At 38.4% G+C, this 24482-nt stretch overlaps 1 protein-coding gene across 4 annotated transcripts in view; it reads right to left on the bottom strand.

Annotated features, from left to right (window-relative positions):
• MEMO1 (mediator of cell motility 1) overlaps nt 1-24482 on the bottom strand; it is a 47601-nt gene that overhangs the window by 20206 nt on the left and 2913 nt on the right. Inside the window, exons 2-4 of one of the 4 annotated variants that reach the window (XM_075924916.2) lie at nt 22117-22251; nt 5395-5476; nt 2491-2559 (exon numbers count right to left, since the gene is read on the bottom strand). In XM_075924916.2, the coding sequence (XP_075781031.1) occupies nt 2491-2559; nt 5395-5476; nt 22117-22189 (224 nt within the window). In that variant the 5' untranslated portion in view covers nt 22190-22251. Of the gene's footprint in view, nt 1-2490; nt 2560-5394; nt 5477-20920; nt 21073-22116; nt 22305-24482 lie in introns of those variants that run through there. The other 3 variants (XM_075924915.2, XM_075924917.2, XM_075924918.2) reach the window with 3 other exon arrangements.

Raw genomic sequence — 24482 nt, forward strand, 5'->3', positions numbered from 1 at the left:
TGGAAGCTATGTAGTGAATGAGGCTGAGCATTGCAGAAAGAGAAAGGATTGCTTCATGGTTAAGACAGCTGAACAATGGCCTCAAGAACTGGATTCTGTTCTTGCCTCTGCCAGAGAGGTTAAATGTCACTTTAACCAAACTTTTCAGAGGTGGTCACTTATTGTGTTGTACAGGCAACCTTAATTCTGGCATCTGCTAACTTCTGAGTTCTTGACTTTGCACCTTTTAATGTTCTTTTCATGTGGATTTTTTGTAATTACTGTATACTTGTTAAAAATCCTGGAGAATTTAAGATTGGATGCATTCATAAAGGATTATTTTCTATCTCAACTAGGGCTGTCAAGAGATTTAAAAAATTGAGATTAATCACGCTGTTAACAGAATACAATTTATTTAAATATTGTGTATGTTTTCTACATTATCAAATATACTGATTTCATTTACAGCACAGAATTCAAAGTGTACAGTTCTCACTTGATATTTTGTTTAAAAATATTTGCACTATAAAAAACAAAAGAAATAATATTTTTCAGTTCATCTAATGCAAGTACTGTAGGGCAATCTCTTTCATTAGAAAATTGAACTTACAAATGTAGAATTATGTACAAAAAATAACTGCATTCAGAAACAAAATAACATAAAACTTTAGAGCCTACAAGTCAACTCAGTTTACTTCTTGTTCAGCCAATTGTTCACACAAACAACTTTGGTTACAATTTGCAGGAGATAAAACTGCCTGTTTCTAGTTCTTATCTTCTGAAATTGAGAACAGGCATTCTGCGTGGCACTGTTGTAGCTGGTGTTACAAGATATTTACAAGTCAGATGTGCTAAAGATTTGCATGTCCTTTCATACTTCAGCCACCATTCCAGAGGACATGCATCCATGCTGACGACAGCTTCTGCTTGATAATGATCCAAAGCAAAGCGGACCAGCGTGTGTTCACTTTCATCATCTGAGTCAGATGCCGCCAGCACAAGGTTGATTCTCTTTTTTGGGTTCTGTAGTTTCCACATTGGAGTGTTGCTCTTTTAAGACTTCCGAAAGCATGCGCCACACCTCATTCCACTCAGATTTTGAACGGCCCTTCAGATTCTTAAATCTTGGTTTGAGTGAAGTTATGTAACAACAACAAAAAAAATCTACATTTGTAAGTTACACTTTCATGATAAAGAGATTGCATTACAGTATTTGTTTGAGGGTGAACTGAAAACTACTGTTTCTTTTTTCCCTGTCACTTTTATAGCCCAAATATTTGTAATAAAAATAATATAAACTGAACACTGTTTGTAGTCTATATTGTAACAGAAATCAATATATTTGAAAATATAGAAAAACATTCAAAAATGTAATAAATTTCAGTTGGCATTCTATTAGTGTGATTAATGGAGATTAATTTTAATCATAATTAAATTTTGAGTTAATTGCTTGAGTTAACTACAATTATTCAATAGCCCAAATCTCAACCAGAAGTTAGGGGCTTGATGCAGGAATTACTGGGTGAAATTCTACATCTTGTGTTATGCAGGAGATCAGAACAGAAGATTGTAATGATCCTAAAAATCTATGACTTTACATAGCTTGGTCTACCTTTTACTTTCTGGATCAAATTCACAGAAAGGGCTACCAGAGAATTACTGCAGTTTTTTTCTCAAGTCCAGTTTCAATGGAGTTACACTGCAATAAAACTGGGAGAGAGAGTCATAGTAGTTTAAAAAATTGTGACAATTTCTGGCACCTTTACTCATATTGTGAAGAAAGCTGCTATTGTAACACTTCCACTGAACTCAGTAAGACTATATGTGAAATATGAACTTGCAAATGAACTTGTAGATTAAGATACTAATCAGGCATACTACTGAATCTGGCCCATGTGGAGCAAACAGAATCTTACTACAAATAGACCCCAATTGCATCATGAGCTTTATAGAGGTAGATCCATGAGTCAAGAAAGATTTTTACATTATTAAGATCTTACTTTCATATGCTTTAAAAAAGCAACCAAGGTATCAAAAGCAAACAACAAATATCAAACTAATATTATTACTACAAAGTACAGACAGAAGAGTATATTCAATCTAAGAGGCAAGACCCAGTAAGTTTCAAGTTTAAATAAATTTCCTCTCCCCAAATGTTCAAATTTTCATCTCCAACAGGCTTACACTAAATATTTGATATTTTTATTGAAAACTGAGCATTGTGGTTACATGAGGCCAAAAATAAAGGTAAGGAAGTATGCAAAGGTCTAAAACATGAAGTAATGAAAATATGTTTTTGTCCTTTCCAACTGGAAGAGTTTAGCCAGGAAACATGACAATCTTGTATAAAACGTAATATCAATCACAACTGAAAGTTCAACATTCCAGAAAATAATCAGAAGAGCTGCAGTCACCTTAACATTTGCTGTTAAAGAATGTTTCCCTCTGTTTAAAAAAAGAAGTATATACCTATCTAAATAAATAAAATGGGTTTCTTTTAATGCTACTTACGTAACAGTAGGATCCACTTGTTTGTAAGCATGGGCTGCACATGACCCACAGTAAGTATATCCAGCATGGCTACAAAACACATTTTTTAAAATTAACTTTTAAGTTTAAGACTGAAAACAAGCAGCAAAATAATATCAGCAATCTAAAAAGAAAAACTTAAGAGAATGATCAAAACAGCAGCTTGTGAAATAGGAATTGGCAAGTATTAATCAGGGCTGACACTTCTAAAAGGCAATACGGGGTATATGTGGGATGTGCCGGTTACATTATGTTCTGAACATTATTTCTGAAGAAATTCCACTCTGTCTTTCCTATGAAAGGCTTTTCAAAGTAGTAGCAAAATGGACAGCTTATTTGAGAATGGCAAAAGAAATGCAAACATCTATGACCATGACTAGCTGACAAGATGCTCCTTCCCCTTCCTTGTTTTCCAGATCCATCATACTCCAAAAGCTTCCAGTCTTTTAGACTACTTGTTATGCATCCTACATCTAGATCTGGCATCCACACTTTTAAAAGAATGTTAAAAAATTGGAAAGGGTTCAGAAAATTGCTACAGGAATGATTTGTGGTCTGTAAAACAAACGTTACAACAAGAAACTTAAGGAGATCAATCTTACAACAGAAGTAGCCTATAAGCACCTACCCAGAAAGAAGACATCTGACAGCAGAGGGCTCTTTAATTTAGCAAATGCATAACAAAATTCAATGACAAAATTAAAAACAGAAAACTTCAAACTGGAAAGACATTACCAGTAAAAGCAATTATACACTGAAAGAAGCCTACAAAGAGAGGGATATCTTTTTAAAAGATACTCTGCGGTTCAAATTATTGGACTCAATGCAAGAATCACAGTGTGAAATTTAATGGTCTTGGATTTGAAATTTGATTTGCAGGAGGTCAGAGTATACCACAAAGATCTTTTGTGACCGTAAAAATCTAACTGCCTACTTTGTATTTCTCTCTACACTACTTATTTCATTCAATGATCTCAAACCATTTTTATCAAGGAAGGTAAGTTTCGCTGTTCCATTTTACAGGTAAGAAAGCAGACACACAGATAAATAAATTACTTGCTCAAGGTCACAAAAAAGAATCAGTGACAGAGCTGGAATAGAACTCAGGTTTCCTGACTCTTAGTCTAGTGTCTGTCCACTTGACTACACTGTCTTCCCTGAACTTAGCAGGTTTTTGGTTCAATTTCTTACTGTTACTTCCACGATATTGTTATAAATATACAGCAAACATTATGTGTAAATAAAAGTCACTATAACCAAATTATCCTACCTTAACATCTGTCCCATCTCACAGTAAACTGGATTGGCCTCATTATTTTATTCAGTTATCTCATGTCTCCTCTGCCATTCTACCTTAATGTGTTTTAGAAATGGCTAGCTGTTATTTTTCCAATTTATCCTGCAAACAGAAAATTACATAGGGCTGCATGGCCAGTCAATGATTTTATTGCCACATTAATATTTTAAAAAATATGGCTAGACTTTTTGCAAAATAGCTATGCTCTTTTTATTTTCCCATTTGCTATGTTATTTTGGTAGTTCGGTCACTTGCACAACTGATCATAAATTTTGCTGTAACAGTTATTCCTGCAAACGATACAATTGTATGGCTCTCAGTGTCTTTGATGCAAGGATATGATATAGTCCCAAAAGGAATAAGAACATACTCCTGATCAAACTACAGCTGTTATTTCCAGTTTTTGTTCACCCTCCTAAAGGTCTGCACTAGAAATTATATTCTTTGATCTCTGCATGGGGAGTAAGTTTCAGACAGAATGCACTCATTACTTTCACAGAGACTGAAGGAACATGAAGAAAACTGGGTTAAAAGACTTCTGAGGCCTTATATTACTTCCCAACTGCAGTGAAGGTTAAGAACTTTTATAGTATTTAATAAGAGTATGATTTTTCAGGGTATTTAATTCACAGACCTGTTTGAACACTGAAAAGGCATTAATCTGATGCATTACCTAGAAGTCTAGAATTAAGTGTGTGTCACTGCTCTTTTGGGCAAAGACAGATACTTTTCCTGGATATTTTCAAATAACTGAAAAGAATTATCATTTGGACTCATTTGTATCTAGCTTGTTCACAGCCCAAAGAACAACTTTTTTTAAAGCATGGTACAAATTCTATTTGATTGTTCTGAAGGCATTTTTCAGATGCAGACATACAAAGCATAGTCATACAAAGATACTTATAGAATCCAAATCAAATATTTAAAAAACATTTAAAACTGCAATTCTTATAAAGAGACAGAAATGGAAGCAAAAAGCATAAGCCTGAATTGATCTACAAGTCAAACTGCACATTTGTATAAGAAGTTTACAGAATCAAGGTAACCAATAAATAATAATAATATGGTACCAATGCTATGCCTGGTGCTATACAAAGAAAGAATAACAATCCCTTCTCCTGAAGAATTAGCAATCTTTATATTATCACTCTACTAAATCTCCTTTGAACTACTTTGTAGGAACAAATCTTTTTCTGGGAAAAGGAGTGCTTTTACTAACTCATCTGTCCACAGAACCCAATCACATATTAAACTGTGTACATGCCTCACTTTTCATGATATTCAGAGTATTTTCAGTTATTTTCAAACTTCTTTAATTAGTGATCCCTTTCACACAGCAAGCCTCTGAGTGAGATCCCTTTATAAATTAAAAATGGGGGTTAATTTAATGTAATGGAGGCTCAGGGCTGTTGGACCGATGGAGCAGACAGTTTGCTCCCTCCATGTAACCACCTTGCAACCACTGAGGGGTCACAACCCCCAGTTTGAAAACCCCAATCAGCATACTACTTAGCCAAAAACAATACGTTACGAAAATCTTAAGAAAGGTCTTAATATGTCAAATGCTAAAATACAGATATGAAACTTACGGTGCAATAATGGCTCTAGCAGGTCTTTTTGTAGACTGTACTTGAGAAAGCCAACCTTCTAGTTGTGCATTCAGCTGGGGTCCTACAAAAATAGAAGGAAATATTGAAATAATGAAAATCTAGTAGAGTTTATAATACAACCAAGTACAGTAAGTAATCTTATAATATGATCATGAGATTTAAAACCTTTATAAATAAAAGCAAACGTTTGTGTGTGTTTCAAGAAGTATAAAAAACAAACAAATAAAAGTTATAAATGCAGCATGACCCATATTGCTTAAGGTCACGCTAGGAATGTTTTAGCCTTCCAAACTGTAATTATTTAATCACTTTGCAACCAGTTTGTTCTTGTTCGGTGAACAGAAGACATACACAAACCATGCTCAGGGCAACAACTATCAATGACAAACTCACAAGGGGGTGATGTTATACATTCAATTAGTTTACTTTCTTAATCAAAATGAATTAAAACTGTGAGGGTTAGAGAAAACAATGCGAAAAAAGCATGTAACCAGAGGCATCTGCTACCAAGTACGACTGACTGAATATACTTCCAAGAAGGTGACCAGTGGCTATGGAAACTGTGAGCTAGAAACCTATAAAGCAGATATCAGGCTGTAAGAAGTGAGAAAATTCCAGATATGTAGTAAGAGAAAGTATAGTATTTTGGAATAAATTTAAGGCTCAGAAAACAGCTCTATAAGATCAGTACCTATACTGCTTAATAGTTTTCAGTTTGGAGCCCAATGCCACAAGTTACTGAGCACCCTGACAGGTGTTGATCATTCTCAACTTTACTAGCCCTTATAAGGTTATAAGAAATCCTTTCAATCAGAGATGTTATTGGAAACATTAAGAAAATGCATTTTAATATCTTTATATCAGAGTAGTCCCTCTTGGTGTAAAACTACTTTTTGGAAACTGATATTTACTATAACACAATGTTCTCTATTAGAGGAACGCAATTAACTTTTTTTAAAACTGCATTTTCATCTGAAAAATGTTTACTTGCTATTGTTACAAATAACATAATATTATTATAAGAGAAAGAGTAAATAAATATATTTCCTTCAGACTGTTTACCATACACATTTGACAGAAGTTTGTTGAAGTCACTTTCACTTGCAACATTTTATACAGAAATTCAGTTTCCCCTGCTTGTGTCACAAAGATTGTCAGGGATAGATGTAGCACGAAAGTAATTTACAACCATTTCTTGAAACGGACTGAATTTCAAGCTGACAGTTTCTTCAAAGACTTGTTTAAACATCTAAACAACTTAGAGGCATGCATCCAGCATGACAGACAGAGCTTGTCTTCACTCAGTGCTGCAATTAAAGCAATGGGCATCAATTTAGTCAATCTGGTGAAGATGTGATAAGTTGATGGGATAATGCTCTCTTGTTGACTTTAGTACTCCACCTTCCAAAGAGGTGAAATCAAGGTCTTCTGTTGACAGAGTACAGTGAGGACACCAATGTAAGTTGATCTAAACTACGTCAATGTAAGTTACATATTACATAACTTAACTATCGGCGTAACATATCAATTTACCTTGTTAGTGTAGACCAGGACCCAGATCTTAAAAAAGCCCTCTCAGCCACTCACAACTGGCAACTGAGTTTTCCCTAGTGAAGGAAGACTTTTAGCCAGCAATTTCTGCAAAATTTAGGCTACCACAGTATGATCATTTCTGCCTTTACAGCTGAGAAGAAAATCTTCCAAATATGAGATGAAGGTAAATCAATGAACAGTTGTTTTCCTTAGTCTGCAGATAGCCCAAACTCCCCTTGTTCAGAGCTTTACCAAAGAGCAGAAAAATGACATTAGCAAGATTAGCTCTTTTCACTGATGCAATACAGCATGTACTTGACAGAAGTTAAACTGTCAACAATCACGCTGTTTCCGCTGCTTGTGACAATTATGAGCATCAGCAAAGTCAGGCACAGGAGTTCTTGAAAACAAATTATCTAAAAACAAAGGGTGTTGATGGAATAGAGTAAAATAGACAGACCTCTCTTCTTATGCTCTTCTCAGCAACTATATAGTAGCAGAAAGCTAGTACCATTCTACACAGCGAGGAGACCGTGGCAGAGTGAGAGAGGCAAAAGCTCTCATTTCCAGCAGTTAAATAGGATGAGGGGTCATTGAAAGCACACTAGTAGAATTTCCAGCATTCTCTCCCCTCCTAACAAGTGGGATCTGATTGGGGTTTGGCTTCTCAGCAAGTCATTGCCTTCTCAAGGGGCCCCTTCTCTTATATCAACGTTATTGTTATGCAATCTTCCCACATCTTTCCCCTGATCTCTAAACAGCAGGTTTAGATCTTTGGCTACTAGGTACTTGGTTAATGTGTCAAGCCTTGATAATAATAGTTGACAAAATAAAAACATGTCCTATTTCATGAGGGGCATTGGAAAATCCACAATTTATCTTTTCTAGAGTGACAAACTTTATCCAATTTGGGATTTCACATCTCTATTTACCTAAATACAAGACACACACACAATTCATTGGGAAGCAGTTAGTATTGCTACACACACAAAATAGCAAACAAAAACAAAAAGTTACACCACCTCATAGTACATATTTGCTACTTTCCCACTCAAATGACTGTACCTTATCATTAAAACAATGGAATGCTGCAGATCTCATACAACGTCTTTAACTCCATCCCCTTGTTGTCCTGCTCACATTGATTTACCAGATTATTTTCTCCTCTAGTATTAATAGTTGCTGCATGGGTAAAGAGTTATGTGTAGAAGAGCAATTAAAGAGAGGGATGGAAAGCTGCCATAGCTAGGCATAGTTAAGGTTGTGGTATGTTATGTCTGGCATATGGTAGTTTTCATATTTGTAAGGTGCATGAATGAAACTTTCTCCCATCAGAAAACTATAGTTCTTGACTAAGAAGAACTGCAACCAAAACTGCTTCAGTCAGCCTCCTAGATGACTCCATAATAATCTGGAACATCAACAAGGAAAAAAAGTAGCTCCTCTTAATGAATTCTTCCAAACTGATCCAATACATAATCAGATTTTATTTTCTTGTAGAGAGGGGACTGGTTTGAAAACAGATCAAGACTTCATGCCATAAATGCCACATACACACTTTCATTTCCAGGAAAACCTCACTTTATTTGTGGTAACAGCTGGAAAATTCTTTACATTTTATTAAAAAAATTGCCATGGAAGACCTATTGGTATCCATTTTTAAATTTTCCTAGCAACTTACCACAATTTTAAATCTTATTGCAAACCACCAATTCCTCTGTTTGCTCCATGAAGGGTAAAAGTACATTGAGTACTGCATAAAAAGATGTACATTATAATAAGCATCACCAGGTGTGCTATTACAGTCTCCAAATTGGTTTTCTTAGCATGTAAGAAAATGTTCAGACTTGAAAAGACATGCTGTGCTAGTTTTGATTATGTAAGGTTCTGTGAAGAGGCACAGGTCCTTGGAAAGAGAGAGAGCTGTGTGAACAGCAGCAGTTTCTCTCTCCTTTGGTATCCCATTAGTCACTCCTTGAGACTAAGCTGCTCTCTGGGAACTAACTTGAGCACTGGTACCAGACAGAAATTCCTGAAAACAGGTATTGCACTACATGCTGTTTGACTATCTCTATTCTGGGATTGGTGCATGAGTGACACTTAGTAGTGGATCAACGCTAGTGTCCAAAGAAGGGGCAACAATTGAATTAGGAATGTCAGTGCAAGAGAGGAAATTAAAAAATGGTCCTCTCAGAGATATTAACATAGTATACTGTAGATCTGCAGAGTTACAATCTGACCAGTCAATCACATCCCCCACCCCCATTTGGAACTGGAAATATGCAGTCAGGCAGCAGCAAAGACAAAACTAACAAACAAAAAAGCAAATACAATACAGTACTGTGTTAAATGTAAACTACTAAAAAAAGAGGAATGTTTAAAAAAAGATTTGACGAGGTAAGGAAACTGTTTCTGTGCTTGTTTCATTTAAATATAGATGGTTACAAGCAGCATTTTTCTTCTGCATAGTAAAGTTTCAATGCTGTATGAAGTCAATGTTTAGCTGGAAACTTTTGAAAAAATAACCATAACAGTTTGTTCAGAGTTACAAACAACCTCCATTTCTGAGGCTTTCATAACACTGAGGTTTTTCTGTATTGCAAGAGTATTTTACCTTACAACTGTTAAGTGAAATTTAATCATTGGTACTCAGAGACTGCAACAGAGCCAAATTAATGATGCTGTGGAAGGCGAAACTTCTTTTTTGTCCCTTTTTTTGTTTGTTTTTTGTTTGTTTTGTCTAATAAATTCTCAATCTTAACAGTACATCAAAGAATTATGCATACTGAATGACCTTATTTATGTAAGCAAAAATGATACTGAAACACATATTTGAAATGTGTACTCTAGTAAGTTGCATGCAGTGAACCATATCATTAAAGCAATGATAATATTCCTTGTATTACAAATCAATTTCTCAGAATGTACAAAGCAAGTATCATTTTAAGAAAGGTCATGGATCCAATGGAGGTATTGACTGTCTCGACAGATTCTACTATGACTCAACACATTTACCTGGACTGCAAATCCTAAACATTTAAGATCACAGAGACACTCAAGTAAAAGGCATGGTAGGCTGACCATTGACCAACAAGAGCTTTTATTTCAGTAATCTTGATTCTAGACAAATGTACTCCAGTAATTTCTTTGGAAAATGTTGTTTAAGTTAAATGTTAAATTTATTTTGCTGAAGGAAATGTAGTAAACAGACTTTCAGTGGCTTTTAATTTGGTTAAGAAATAAAGATGTTACCACAACCAAAAACTGAAATGATCATCTTTGCTATGGATTACAACAGATACAAGCCAAATCTGAAGTTTAAAACAAAGACAAAATTACCCGAGTACCCAGAAAGATTGCAAAAATTGTTAGCCTTATATAACAGAAGTGATTCTAGCCCCAAAGAGCTTGCTATATTTATAGATATGACAAATGAGAGCAACCAAAAAGGGTGGGAATTGGAAGAAGTGTAAAGATTACAATAAGTTCACATATGCAAAGTTTGCTATGTGAACATCTAAACATTTGTGCATGCATGCATGTGTTCCCACCATATAAATGCTCACCACCTTGGTTAAATTATTTGTATTGTATTAACATCCATAGACCCCAGTCACGATCAGCATCTTATTGCAAATTACATAGGCAGAAAAAAAATTCTGTCTCCAGGAGCTCGCAATTTAATTCAATGTATTTTTCCCTAATGCTCTCTTACTTTCATTCCTCAAAACTCTTATTTTCCTCTTTCACTCCTTTTCAGCCTTTTATTTCCACCTTCTGTTACAGGAATGTAATGATTACTTTTTATGTATCAGAGCCATGGAGATACCTAATGAAACATTTGAAACAAACGTCTAAGATGGCAAACTGAAGGCTGCCCACATCCCTGAACCAGCAGCAAGTCTCTGACAGGGATCTTGCTTATGCAAGGCCTTGTATATTCTGCATCTGCAGAATTTACTATAGAATTCACCCTTTACTATAGACTTATCTCTAAAGTTCCAACTTTCATTTTATGAATTGTCAGACATTTTTGGTTCTGGGGAAAAAACCAGAAAACATGAATTAAGATAAACCGATGCACTGCTGTCATGAGTTAGAAGGAAACCTAAACCAAATCCAAGATATGTGAACTACCTCACCTTAATTTCTATGAGATATTCATTTTGAAACTTGAAAATGACATATTAAATGCCAATATGGCTAACCCAATTCACTAATAATTATTTTAGAAGAATCATTCAGCAAATATGCTTAGTGCAAAATCCCAAACCGCCTCTGTTGTGTACAAGTATCAAAACATCCAGCTATAACTAAACCTTCCCTCAATGCAGCATGCAGCTGTGTGTTAATACAAAAAACTGTGGCATAATGAAAATGGAAAATGTGCACTTAGTATAAAACAAACTGAATTTAATACACTAAATAACAGGAACTATTGTACTGACTGTATTTAAATTATTTTTTAAAGTTGTCTTTGAATTTCCAGTCTATGCCCCCCTCTTCCCCAGACCCACATCACAGCAGAATTCAGGATCCACTTGCCCCAGGGTTCACAAAATATTGTTTCGGTGCAGTTTATTCTGAATGAGATGGAGGGTGAAGGCTCATATGTTAGTAGAGCCGTCTTATTTGCCAGAGGTTTTGTATCTTAAATCTAGATGGAAAGATCCAATGAACATCCCCTGGCAAACTCGGGCCAAATACAAACATTTCATAACAAAACAAGGGCTTCTCTGTTTCTACCCCATCTAATTTTCAAGTTTTCTTGCATTAGATAATCTTATCTGTTTTTTTCTGTTGCTTCTTCATCCAGGAGCTTCAATCAACTCTATTCAGTGCAGCATTATAAAAATCAGGGCTGTTACACTTTCATAATATGGTATTACAATAAAGTTTAATGTCATATATATATAGCAAGGGCAAATCATGTCATAACATGACATCTGCTAAGGGAGATTTTGTAGTATGAAGTCTTTGATGATGTAGCTGTCTGTATTAATCAAAGATACTGGAAAGGCAAAGATTGCATAAAATTTCTGACTGGCTTTCTTAGCCTCAGCTCATCAAAAATATGCCTTATTAATGGACTTTTATTAATGTATTCTGGGACTCTATAAACACCTCTTCACAGCACTCAGCATTTTATTCAGAGGTCATGTTCCAAAATAGAGATTTCCATGGAGGGAAGCATTCTGGAATTTCAGTGTAAGATATCCCAAAATTCTTCTTCCTTTGTTCAGTATCATCACAATTGACTCTGACTTGCCATCAGCATGAACTTTTTATAACAGATTTGAATTTTAAATAAAACTACAGGGCAAGAAACAGTCTCCCAGCTGATGACAACTGGAATGGCAGTGAGCAACCCAATCCTGGGACAAGATAAGCCAGACATTTCTCCAAAAGCAGATCTGGAATGAGCAGCAGCATTACAGACCAGAAAAAACGTTCACTGTGCTTGTTTCAGTGACCAGCTTTCCTTAAATAAAGAGCATAGAGTGGGGATGACATATAATTAGGAAGCTATGGTGATAGCAAGTACATTATACAGTACTTTGTTTATAAGTCACTGATCAGAACCACTGTGGTAGAAGTACACTAGCAAAAGAGTTCTGATTACTATTAAAATTAGAGCTGACCAAAGATAGATTTTGCTGCATACAAGGCACAGACTTTTGAGAACATAGGGCTCTATTAGAGGGCAAGCAATGACATACTTTTCTCATGTAACTCTTAATATCATGTTTTCTCTTTTGCCATCAAGGCTTTACCCAGTTTACATCCTCAGAGACATAATTCTTCAAATGCCCTAACACGAAGTCACAAAGTGGCTGTATATACTTCAAACAGGTTATCTCCACCTTTCCTTCACATCTGCCTTGTGCAAGAAAACAGAGGGAAAGTTTTACACAGGAAAAAGTTAAGAACAAGAAAGGATGACTACACATCTGCAGCCGATGCTTCATGAGCCTAGTATCGCTGTCATTGACAAGGAAATTCACACAATGAGAACAATTTTTCATTTGTGGAAAGGGAAGAAAACATTAACTGAAATAAAACAACCAACAGAGCTGCTTTAGAGCTATTAATTAAGCCGGGTATGATTTGACTCCAGTTGCCTGAATCCTAATTATGAATGATGCCTGGATTACTATATCAATTGCCGAGACTGGGTGGGCACTAATGAGAATGGCACTAATGCTCGCTCACTCCAGTGCATGAGGATGTGTCAGTTTTAGTATTTATGAAAAATACTCTGTTACATAATCTGATCACAACAGAAATTATATCAGATGTCATACAAAATTGGAAAAAAAATAAATCTAAGCCCACAGATCTGCACTAAAAACTTTAAATAATTCCATCTATCAGTGCTGATGGTGGACTTGTTACAATTAATATTGTTTCTATTGGGCTACAGATGACACCGGAAAAACACGGCAGACAACTCTGATTTTACTAACACCGGTCTCAATTAAAATTGATGAGGACATCCTCAGTGAAGACTGCCAAGAGGAAAGACTGTTATGTAAGCTTCTGTTTTCACTGCTCCTCTGAGGTATATATATAATTGAAGTAGGTGGAATGGGATAGCTCTCTTAACCCTTAATTTAAGCAGCAAACTGCTGGATCTAATAAAAAGACTTCTCCCAACAGTTTAGACATCAGATTTAAATCAGAAGTTTTAAATGGACACTAAAGCTATGTCTACACTGGGAAGGTTTAGCGCCAAAAGCCCTCTCAAAATGCAAAAGTCGCCAAAAGCGAAAACTAGTCAAACCAGGTTTTCAGCCTCCCATTGTCAACATTTCATGGCCACATTGCTAATACCCTGTCGACAGATGAAGAAAAGCAATGTGGATAAGCATCCCACAGTGCAGTATTGAGGGAAGGCAGAGCTGCTCTATAGCTCACAGTGCTGAAGAATGTCAAAGCAGCACAGCAGTCTCTCCAGCGGTCCCCCTGCAGCAGCAATTTGCCTGCCGCTGTGTTCTTAAGCAGGGAAGAACTGGAAGGAGCATTCCAATGATTTGCTCTTTGTTTGTTCCCCAAATAGAGCAGCTCACTCAGCTGTCAGATACTTCCCGGAGCTTTGAAAGGAAAGAGGCATATGTCTGCAGTGCAGCAGAGATCACAAAACACTGAGCAGAGCTATCAGTGCAGGCATTGTGGCATACTGACAGAAGCCAGTTCTCACAACAAAACAAACATCAGAGTTCACACTGGCTCTTTGTTGACAATAAAGGGGAAAATATTCTCACAGGGGCGGAAGTTTTTTGTCTCCAAAAGTGGGGGGTTTTCTCAACAAAAGTTGCATTATAGTATAAACGCTCTCACTGTTTTGTCACCAAAAGGAGGTTTTTGGCGACAAAACATGCCAGTAAAGACAAGGTGTAAGTCTCTTTCTCTCTGAAATGCTCAGGTTTTGCTACTTTGGTGTGATATCATAATCGTACTAGTCCCCAGCAATCTAAAGATTTGAACTTCTAATGCAAATGATCAAGCAAAAGATAAAGTACAAAAAAGTTTTTATTTGATTTGTTTATATGAGGAAAACAAGGCACAGGTCCCAAAAGTATTTTTCTTTTTTAAAGATATGATAAAATATTCAGATTTGGAGAATACAGTATGGCCCACTGAAAATCTTAAATTTCAAGCTGCAATTTGTACAACAAAACAAGTTGTTACAAGAGAACAATTGATTAAAACTGGGAAGCAACAAACTTAATACTTATGTAACACTGTACACAATGTCTCAATTAACCTGTAGATTCTGCCACAAGATATTTTCCAAGAGTTTACCAGGATTTTTTAAAGGATTAAACATTTATATTAGCCATGTGTAGCTCTAGCCAAAATACTAGAGCAATAGCCAAAAATACTAAGAGCACTAAGAGAACACTGCATCCTTTACATTCTGCTTGTTTTTGGAAAATAATTAGCAATCATAATGAGTAGATCTGAGGTTTTTTTAAATGAAACTTTCAATTCTGTAATCACTTTCTGCACACATTCAGGAAAGCTTCCTACTCTTCACAAGCCAGCAGATTTTTCATGTCTTATACTTTCCCATTCCTTTCAGAACTATCAGAAAATTACAAATGAGATTCAACACGTGAAATACCAATACATATGCATTTATTATTTTAAGTATTTATACACAGGGTGAGTTAAATAATCAAGCTAACTAAACAGGTGCAATCTTGTGGATTGGCACTTCACTAGTTACTGCCTCTCAATATAGTAATAAGTACACCCAATGGCTGGCACTAACCAAGCTTTCTTCTCATCAGAGTGAACTTGGAGGGGAATGGAGAACATTTACAGACTAAGTCAAAATTATCATCCACCAAATTATATTCTCACCTTTCAAATTATGGCATAGGGCAAGTACCTCCTCTCTCGCTTATACAAAGAAAATTAAAATTATGATTCAAAGACACCATGCTGCTGTGCTCATTTGATTAGCCACGGTTTCTGACAAATCTTTATCAGCACAAGTTTTATCTACATAAAAAATAAAATTTGGCCCTGTGAGACAAAATTGAGTATAAGGGACTATTCATGATGAATCTATCCTATTAGACTACATATTTCTATATTACTGAACGTGAGCATATCATATCAATCAGATACCACGACAAAACCAAACAAATACAGATTGAACCTCTATGGTTTAGGACTCTTTGGTCCGACAACATCCATGGTCCGGCAAGACTGCAGATATTTCTGGACTAGAGAGCCCCAGCAGCAGAAGTTGCTCGCTAGCTCAGAGCACAGCTGGCTGGTGAGGGCAGCGGAGCCCACGGGGCACCAAAGCTCATAGCCAGCAGGGCAGGGAAGATGGCAGGGCTGCCAGGAGCTCTGGAAGGGCAGCAGAGCCACAACTGACAGGGTCGCCAGGAGCTCTGGTGGAGAAGTGAAGCTCACGACCAGTGGGACTGCTGGAAGATCTGGCAGGCCTGCCACAAGGCTGGCAGGCCGGGAGCTCTGGAGGGGGCTGCCACAGCTCATGGGGCAGGAGGCTGGGGAGAGGAGCCCAGCGGGGAAGCTGGCATCCCCTCCCCCCACATCTCACACCTCCCATGATCCAGCAAACTCCCTTGTCTGGGACCAGTCCATCAGCCTTCAGGTGAAGAATGGTAGGACATCATTAATCTGTTAAGAACCAATGATGACACATCCACTCTCTACATCATCTTCTAAAAAAAGGTGAAAGGTTAATAGTAAGGGAAAATGCACTCATTTTGCTCAATGTCTTGAAAGTTCATAAAAAGTTGAATTTTATCTTTAGGTTTTGCAATATGAGCTGCAGACTGTAGTTAAAATAAAGCTTGAAATTAAAGTTTGCATTTATAAGGTTCCTACTAGAGATCATTATTTGGTTGCACAGGACTAGTACTACACATGACCCTACTATCCCATAGGAAGCTCCTCTCCATATTACTTACTGGACCAGATACTAACTGTTCCAGGGAGCAGCTCCTCAGTGGCTTTTACATGTGTGCACACTCAGATAAACACGAAAGAGTTTCTCATATGTTCTATAAAGGCCCTTGCTCCTGGAAGACCTCTCACAAAGTCTCTGCCAGCACCAAGGAATAGGGTTGCCAGATGGTTTCAACAAAAACACCGGACACACTTGACATTACATCACAATCTACATTACATCTTATTTAGAATATATTGGACATTTGTATTTTCTCAATTTGTTTCCCGCATAGAAAGCTCAAATACTAGACTGTCTGGTTCAAAACTGGACACCTGGCAACTCTACCAGGGAATCAGCCTTAACTGTCCCTACATCCTGACATTACTGAGCTTTCTTGAATTAGGCCTCAACTGGTGTACTGTGTCCAGTTCTGGGCACCACATTTCAGGAAAGATGTGGAGACTCTGTAGATGGGTCAGAGAAGAGCAACACAAATTATTAAAGGTCTAGAAAACATGACCTGTGAGGGAAGACTGAAAGCATTAGGTTTGTTTAGTTTGGAAAAGAGAAGACTGAGAGGAGACATGATAACAAGGGTGTATATGGAGGAGGAAGAAAAAATATTCTCTTTGACCTCAGATAAGACAAAAAACAATGGGTTTAAATTGCAGCAAGTGAGGTTTAGATTGGTCATTAGGAAAAACTTCCTGTCAGGGTGGTTAAGCACTGGAATAAATTGTCTAGGGAGATTGTGGAATCTCAATCATTGGAGACATTTAAGAGCAGGTTAGATAATATCTGTCAGGGATGATGATAGATGGTGCTTGTTCCTGTGATGAATGTAGGGACAGGATTTGATGACCTCTCAAGGTCGCTTCCAGTTCTAATCTATGATTCTTTATTGTGTCACAGGCTACCTCCAGACTGCATCCCTCTGCCGACAGAGGGATGTAGATTAGGCACTTCGAAAGCGCAAATAAGCCCGGGATTTAAATATCCCAGGCTTCATTTGCATACTCAAGTTCGGGTGCTGTGCCGATCACGCGCCCTTTCAAAAGTGAAAGTAAAGTCTAGTCACGGCTCTGCCAACAGCGGGGAGCATTTTTGGCAGATCCTGTACTCAAAAGATGAGTACCACCTCAGAACATTTTCTAAGCTCAACAACAACAGGCAGCTGAAAAAAGAAACCTTCCATACTTTACAAATAGACCTCATTGAGGAACAAACTTTTCATTCAGCTCGGGAAGGATTGAAAATAAAAAATAAAATTTAACTACAACAAAGAGCTTCTCTGCTTGCATCTGTCAAAATTTTAGCAGCCTCCGTAAGCACCTCTTTTTGTTTTGATACACAACGTTCCAAAGGAGTTGGAGCGACTCAGAAACGGCGTCTGGTCAAGTTTGCAGAAGGCAGATTGAATTTTACTAAAATACAAAAATCAGAGATGTACGAAGAATGAAAATTAAGTATCAAAAACACTTCAACCCTTGACCACAGGATTAGTCCATACACAGATAGTCTTAGTGACTTCTGTGGGACTATTCACAGCTATTATAAATAAGAGCTTCAAGAACAAGCAGCAAATTTCTCTCTTTAATCCTGTTTTCACTAGAGAATTTAACTAAGTTTTTGACCCCGGTTAACCAATTCTGTCTACAGGCATCTACACTTCAGAGCCACACTTATGTCAGACTCACGTAGAAAGATCCAAGCTGGGACTACAGCAGAGGTGGGCTGTAAGTGGCTCTCAGGATGGACCCAATTCACCAGGGTTAGCCCCTCATGGGCTGCCAAACACTTTATTTATTTATCTGTGGGTCTGCAGATACAGATACTCGCAGCTCCTGGACAATAAGAGCCGCGAGAAGTGGTAGCTCAGCCCACAGCACTTTGAAAAGCTCCCATTGGCTGAGAACAGCGAACTGCAGCCACTGGGAGCTGTGAGCAGCCAAACCTGCATATATGCAAGTAAGTAAAGCATCTAGCAGCCTGCTAAGGACTAGCCCTGACAAACCACATCCTGCCTGTTGACTGCTTATTACCCACCCTGGACTACAGCAAGTAGGTTACAGTTCTTTGATTTCTAGCGGCATATTCCAGATTTTTAACACCTCACTAACCTGAATCACTCTAGGAACTGTTTTATGGTGCACTGTGGGACAATGTACGTCTTTTGAGTTTCTGTGCGTAAGTATTCTAAGCCTACCAACACATCATACTAAAAGCACTTCTGGCTGTGCATGCCCCTCACTTCCACTCCTTTCAATACTGGAAAGGCATGGTAGCACCAAAGCACAATATATTGTTTCTGCTTTTGGCTGATCTGTTAATGCAGCTGGATCTAGTTATAGGTATGAGACATATCACATGACATTATGGCAGCAGCAAGTCTCAGCCAGAAGATCATGCATGCTGGATGCACAGCACAGGAAATAGATGATGCTGGTTGTAACTTCTATGGATTCGTTTTAGGCTGACCACAAGCACAGCGTGTCAAGACTATGTAATTATGTGTTCCAGGGATGAACAGCAGTGAGTCTAGAACTTTTGCTCAAGGAAGGCCACCTTCACATAGCCATGTAAAAAGCTTGTCTGACCCTCCAGGACCAGGACTTGCAAATGAGGGAAGTAATTTTACTACCTCAGATTGCTACTGCTCTGTAGCTAACCAGTTTTACATTGGCAAGACAACTGTTGGGACTGAAACAGTGGCTGGATCCAAGGCCATATGAAAGGTGACTGACACTAGAAGTGACACTTTCTGGGCAGGTGGGGGATGGTATGTAGCCCTCCTTCCTGAAATCTTCCCTTTCTTCTACAACTCCATCCCATGGAATTTGTCCCTTCTTTTACAGCTCAGTCCTTCTGCTGGGTAACATATTCCTGACCACCCCTTTCAGGATATACAAAAAGGGAAGTCCAACAATGGAAAAGTTTTGGGATGCCCACAAGTGCGTCAGGGCTTTCTCCTTAGCTCTTGGACTTGGTAGGGAATCTGGCTCCAATGGTGAGCAGCTAAGCTCTGCACCTTGGGGTATTAAACAGCAGCATCCCTGGATCATTTCTGAGTCCCTCCCCACCAGGGTAAATGAAAGAATTAAACCAAAAATGTTTCTGATTTACCTATACGGTCACCAAGCTCTCTGTTGTGGGACTGATCAGGTAGCAAGCAATGTTATTTATCCCTTCCACTGCTTGCCCCTTCTGAGTTGCTCTGCTTCTCCTTTTAAGCTCCACCTCCAGCTAGTGCAGGGTCTGCAGGTGCTACTGTGCGTGGCTACTCAGTCCCGGAACTGTCCCTCAACCCCCTCTTTCTCCATTGTAGAGCTCATACAGGTCATTTTTGCTGTGGTTTACCCAACCATGGTGAAGAATGCTAATATTGTTGAACTAACAGTGCCTGAAAGGTGATGGCACCATCCCTGTACCATTCTCCCCACAACCAGGAGCATATGAAGACATTAACCAGAAAGTATACTATTTGCTCATTATACAGCTCTTGATCAATCACAAAGGCCAGTTTATGATCATCATCATGGGATACAGCAACAAGAAGTATAGTGCTAAGGAATTAATGAGATCTGGCATACCTCTGTTTGGACTAGAAGGGATCTTATTCTATCCAGATAGCATGTTAACAGGGGGTACAGAAAGCCTCTTGATATTTTAGAGGACTTATCTATTGTCTGCTGTCCTAGCTTCAGACATTATATGCTGATGTAAGAACACTAGCTATAAGGTTTAATTGAGCAGTGGCAGAATGGAGGTAGAACATGCATTTGGCCAACTGAAGACAAGATAGCATAAATTATAAACCTACACACCTGCTTGAATGCCAGCAAGCTGAATGCCATTCATATTATTGGGAGGTGCTGTGCACTACATAACATTTATGAGGACAAGAGAAATATCATTGGGAATGGGCTCATGAGTCTGCTGTTTTGAAGGCCAAGCAAAGACCACTAGAACACATACCTCTGATCATTGGGGATGGGTCCAGGAGAATAGGGAAAGGATGTTTTGTGTGTAACATCCTTACCCTGCTGAGGGAGATCTATGGGAAATGGGATGCTACATAATATTTAGTACACATACCAATTGTTACTGCTTTTATGTGATTTTGAGTAGAGGTTCCTGCCTTTTTCTTGTTTTCCCAAGAATTCTCACACAGACACTGAAAAAAATCACTTTATTTTAAAGTAGCTGAAATATACTTTATCCACTTAGTGGCAATTTAAGAACCATACACATAGCCCAGCTACCACTATCAGTGTCATCTCACTGATAAAGGAACTGCACATTAGTGCAGTACTAGTCTCATCCAATAAGGCATGAGGATTTCATGAATAGCAAACATCTGCCTATATGCACTTCCATTCCAGGAGTACAAGAAATGACTAATAGCCAACACCACCCCCAAGTTGTCCATCAGCAGCAGGACATGGCACTGTCATCTGAGCAGCTGGCTCCCTAATGACAGCAAGCTGCAGAACAAGTCCTTCTGCTGCTGTCAGTCCTGCTCCCTCTTTCTTTTACCGTGATCTATACAATCCATGACCAGTTTCCCTCCTTCTGGAACTCATCGCGTATGTCTAAATTCCATCCAAATTTATCAGGCATTTCTTGCACTAGGTCCTCCTTTTTCTTTTCCCCAAAAGTCCTTTCCTCAAGAAGCCTGGGTGACTGAATAGGCCCAGCAGGGGCAAAGGCCCTATGAAGAGAATAAAAGGAGTATTTTTTAATCATGGAAAGAAAAAGTGTCTGTTTTACACTCTGCATAACAGTAAAGACAAAGTAATATTTCTATTTGCTTAAGATATGGTTGAAATAAAGTTAACATTTAAATGGTTAGATGCAAATTATTTAAAAAATGGGGGAGAGGTGCAGAGGAGCTAGTAAGGCCAACATGACCATGGACTTGATAATAGTGAGGGTCCTAACATTGTTTAACAATACAGCAGTGTTGGAGGATGTTGGTCTACTGGAAATCCCAGACTGGAAAAGGATCAACTTTTTTTTTTTTTAAATCAAAGCCTAGAACAAACAACAACAAACCCCCTACAGTTTCCAAAGTGTTATTTAACTGCTTGGTACCTGATCATTGATAATGATTTGACAAGGCTAGTAAACTACAGGGTAAGCATACCAAGTTTGCCCTGCTGAGGAATTTCATTGACAAAATTCTCAAACATTTATTAGCTAGGTGTGGGAGAACATTTTTAGCAAACAAGATGCTGAACTAGGAGGTTGCAGAGGTTTGCTATGAAGAGACCTGCTCTTTATCTTCATTCTGATACACCCCAATCCATCTCACCTGGCCCAGGCAACTTGTTACAAAACAAAGAGGCCCCTACAACATCACCAAAGGACTGTTCCACTTACTGCAGCCAGTGGGACAATACTTTAGTTCTAGTCACAGGAACAATTAAACAGAGCACAGAGCGTACATATTATATATGCATTCATTTTTATTAAACCTGTAATCCCAATTAGATATGTAAAATTCTGATTAACCAATTAAACATAATGTTTAACTGATTAAACAGGGTTGGCGTGGGCTGGAGCAGCCTCCTGACAGCAGCAGGCATGGGACTGGAGCAACCCCCGCCGGTTAACCATAACCATTAAACATAATCCAGTAAGGGTGATGCTAACTGGTTAACCATTCACATCCCTAATCCCAATGTTGAATAAGCCTGTTAATGATAAAAAAAATTATAGCTACCTCTTACCTGGCTGTGGCTCCAACTCTGACTCTGGTTCCTCTACAGTCCATTCTTTGGGTACATCCTTGAACAGGTCCATAGAATCCAAAATAAGAGCATCCTCCAATCACTCTGGCCATGTAGGTCTTCTCTGTCCACGATCTAAGTATCAGACCATTCCACTTCAAAAAGCCCATCAAGCTTGGCACTGGGCTCTGTAGTCAGGATAGCATCAAATCTGGTCAAATGCCTCATAGTAAGGCAGGTGAATGGGGAATTGCTGGACATTCAATGGGTGTTCTTTGCTTTGCAGTAGATATCCTTGAGGTTTTTAATTCTTCCCCAAGACTGAACTGTGTCAACTTGGTCCCATTCCTTCCCCAGTCTCTTTGAAATATTCCTGCAGCGATACTAATTTCAACTGCCTCTCCCAAAACTATGTTTTCTTTACTGTTCTCACACCAGAGAGCAACCAGAACTAGTGAAGTAAAAAAGAGTAGTCAATTAGGTCGACTACCCAATGAGCCTATAGTTGACTACTCACATTTCCCCACCCTTGCTGCCTCTATCTCAGAGGCAGCAAGTGGGGGGGAAGGGGGAAAAAGAGAGGGAAGCAGGAGCCCGTGCTGTGGGGAGCTAGCTTAAAAGCCTAAGTGAGGCAGCCGTGCAGGGGAGGGGAGAGGCAGGGGAGGCTGCTCCAGCAGCAGCCCCTGTCTGCAGCCAGCCCAGGGTCACTGCGAACAGAGGCTGTTTTGGCATCAGTCTCTGATCCCCTGTTGAGTCTAGGAGCGACCTCTGCTGTGGCTCTGCAGCATAAATGTAGTTTAAATTACTACATTTAAACGGCAGAGCTGCAGCAGGGGTAACTCCTTCTATGTGCCTTCTCTTACCAACTAATCATGTAGTTGATACAAATTCTGCCTCTAAACATCCTTAACCAGAACTCTGGTGTGATCCTCTGGCCAGCTACCAGCACCCAGAAATGGCATCTTCACATGCTGTCCAAACAAGCTGAACTTTGCAGAAATGGAGCATGCTAACAAAAAAGGGGTTAATTACCAATCAAGTGTTCATAAACCAACAGGTGCCTTCGGGTGCAGAGAAGGTAAGAGGGAAGTGACTAAGGGAACCAGAAAAATACAGCTCCGGTAGAATTGTGAGAATGCACTGGGGGACTTCAGTTATGTCCTCACTACAAAGTAGACAGGTAAGACTCAGCATTAAACTGAAACCTGAAACTAGCCTCCTGCCAAACAAAGTCCAGATTCAAAGAAAATTCAAACCTGGATTTGCTACATGTGGACAAGGGGAAGGGAGATTAAAATCACAAACAATGTCTCTTTCCCTTCAATTTCCTTTACAATTCTTAAAAAGCTAAAAATAAACCATAGCAATAAGGCCCTACCCACATAAATTTTTACTAACACTTCACGATTAGTTAGAATTTGGTTCAACTGAGTTCAAACAATAGCTTCTGTACCTTAGATGTGCACTTGAATGTCCACATCTAGTACTCTGCTTACTTTGTTTTCTTTGGAAAAGTCTCTTGCTAGCTATCCCATACTCTCTTAGGAGTCAATATCCAGAACACATCCCTACTAAAGCCTGCTAGGTAGTGAAGTCTTAGATATCCTGCTGGGTGAAGAACAATTGAACAAACTAGGTACATGGGCTTAGTGAGGTATATCATTTGCCCAAAAAGCATGGGCAGACAATCATGTATCAATTCAGGGCTCTCTTAGTTGACACAGGAACTAAATTCTAACTGTTTTGTGCTAACAATCATGGTTAGCTGTAGCAAGGCCAGTCTTAAATGTAACAGCTAGGAAACTTTAAAAAAATCATTTTACCTTCCCATATTACATGTCAGCTTATTAACCTAATTAATAATTTAGATAACCTAATTCAGAATGTGCAATCTGAGCAAGTTTATGTTGCAAAGACAGACAAGTTTTAAATGTCCTTACTTGTGCTGATACATGTAACCTCATATTCAAAGAAATGTATTACTTGGGGGAGAGGGGGTCTGTGGGGAACACTTTGGAAAGCATTAGAATTTTACATTTTCAAATGTAACTGAAATTTGATCTAAAGTCTGTGCCTGGAGTGTATCACATCTACAAAATTTCCATCTGGATGATGGCTACACTGAAATAGAGGAGTGATTCCAAGAAATAAAAAAACTCAGCTACAAAATATCCCCACTAAAATGTCAAGCTACTAATTTCATATCACTATCGCTCCCTCCTCTTATATTTCCCTGATCTTTGTGTCTTCTCTCCTCAATTATCCAAGACCTCAACATTACAAAAAGCATGTGTCAGAATTTGTTCTCAAGATCAGGCTTCCTTTTGTCCAGTTCAAACTTGTCTGCCTTCCCTGACAATCACCTG

The sequence above is a fragment of the Pelodiscus sinensis genome, chromosome 3 (assembly GCF_052426305.1).
Source record: "Pelodiscus sinensis isolate ZL-2025 chromosome 3, ASM5242630v1, whole genome shotgun sequence".
Taxonomy (NCBI): Eukaryota; Metazoa; Chordata; order Testudines; family Trionychidae; genus Pelodiscus; species Pelodiscus sinensis.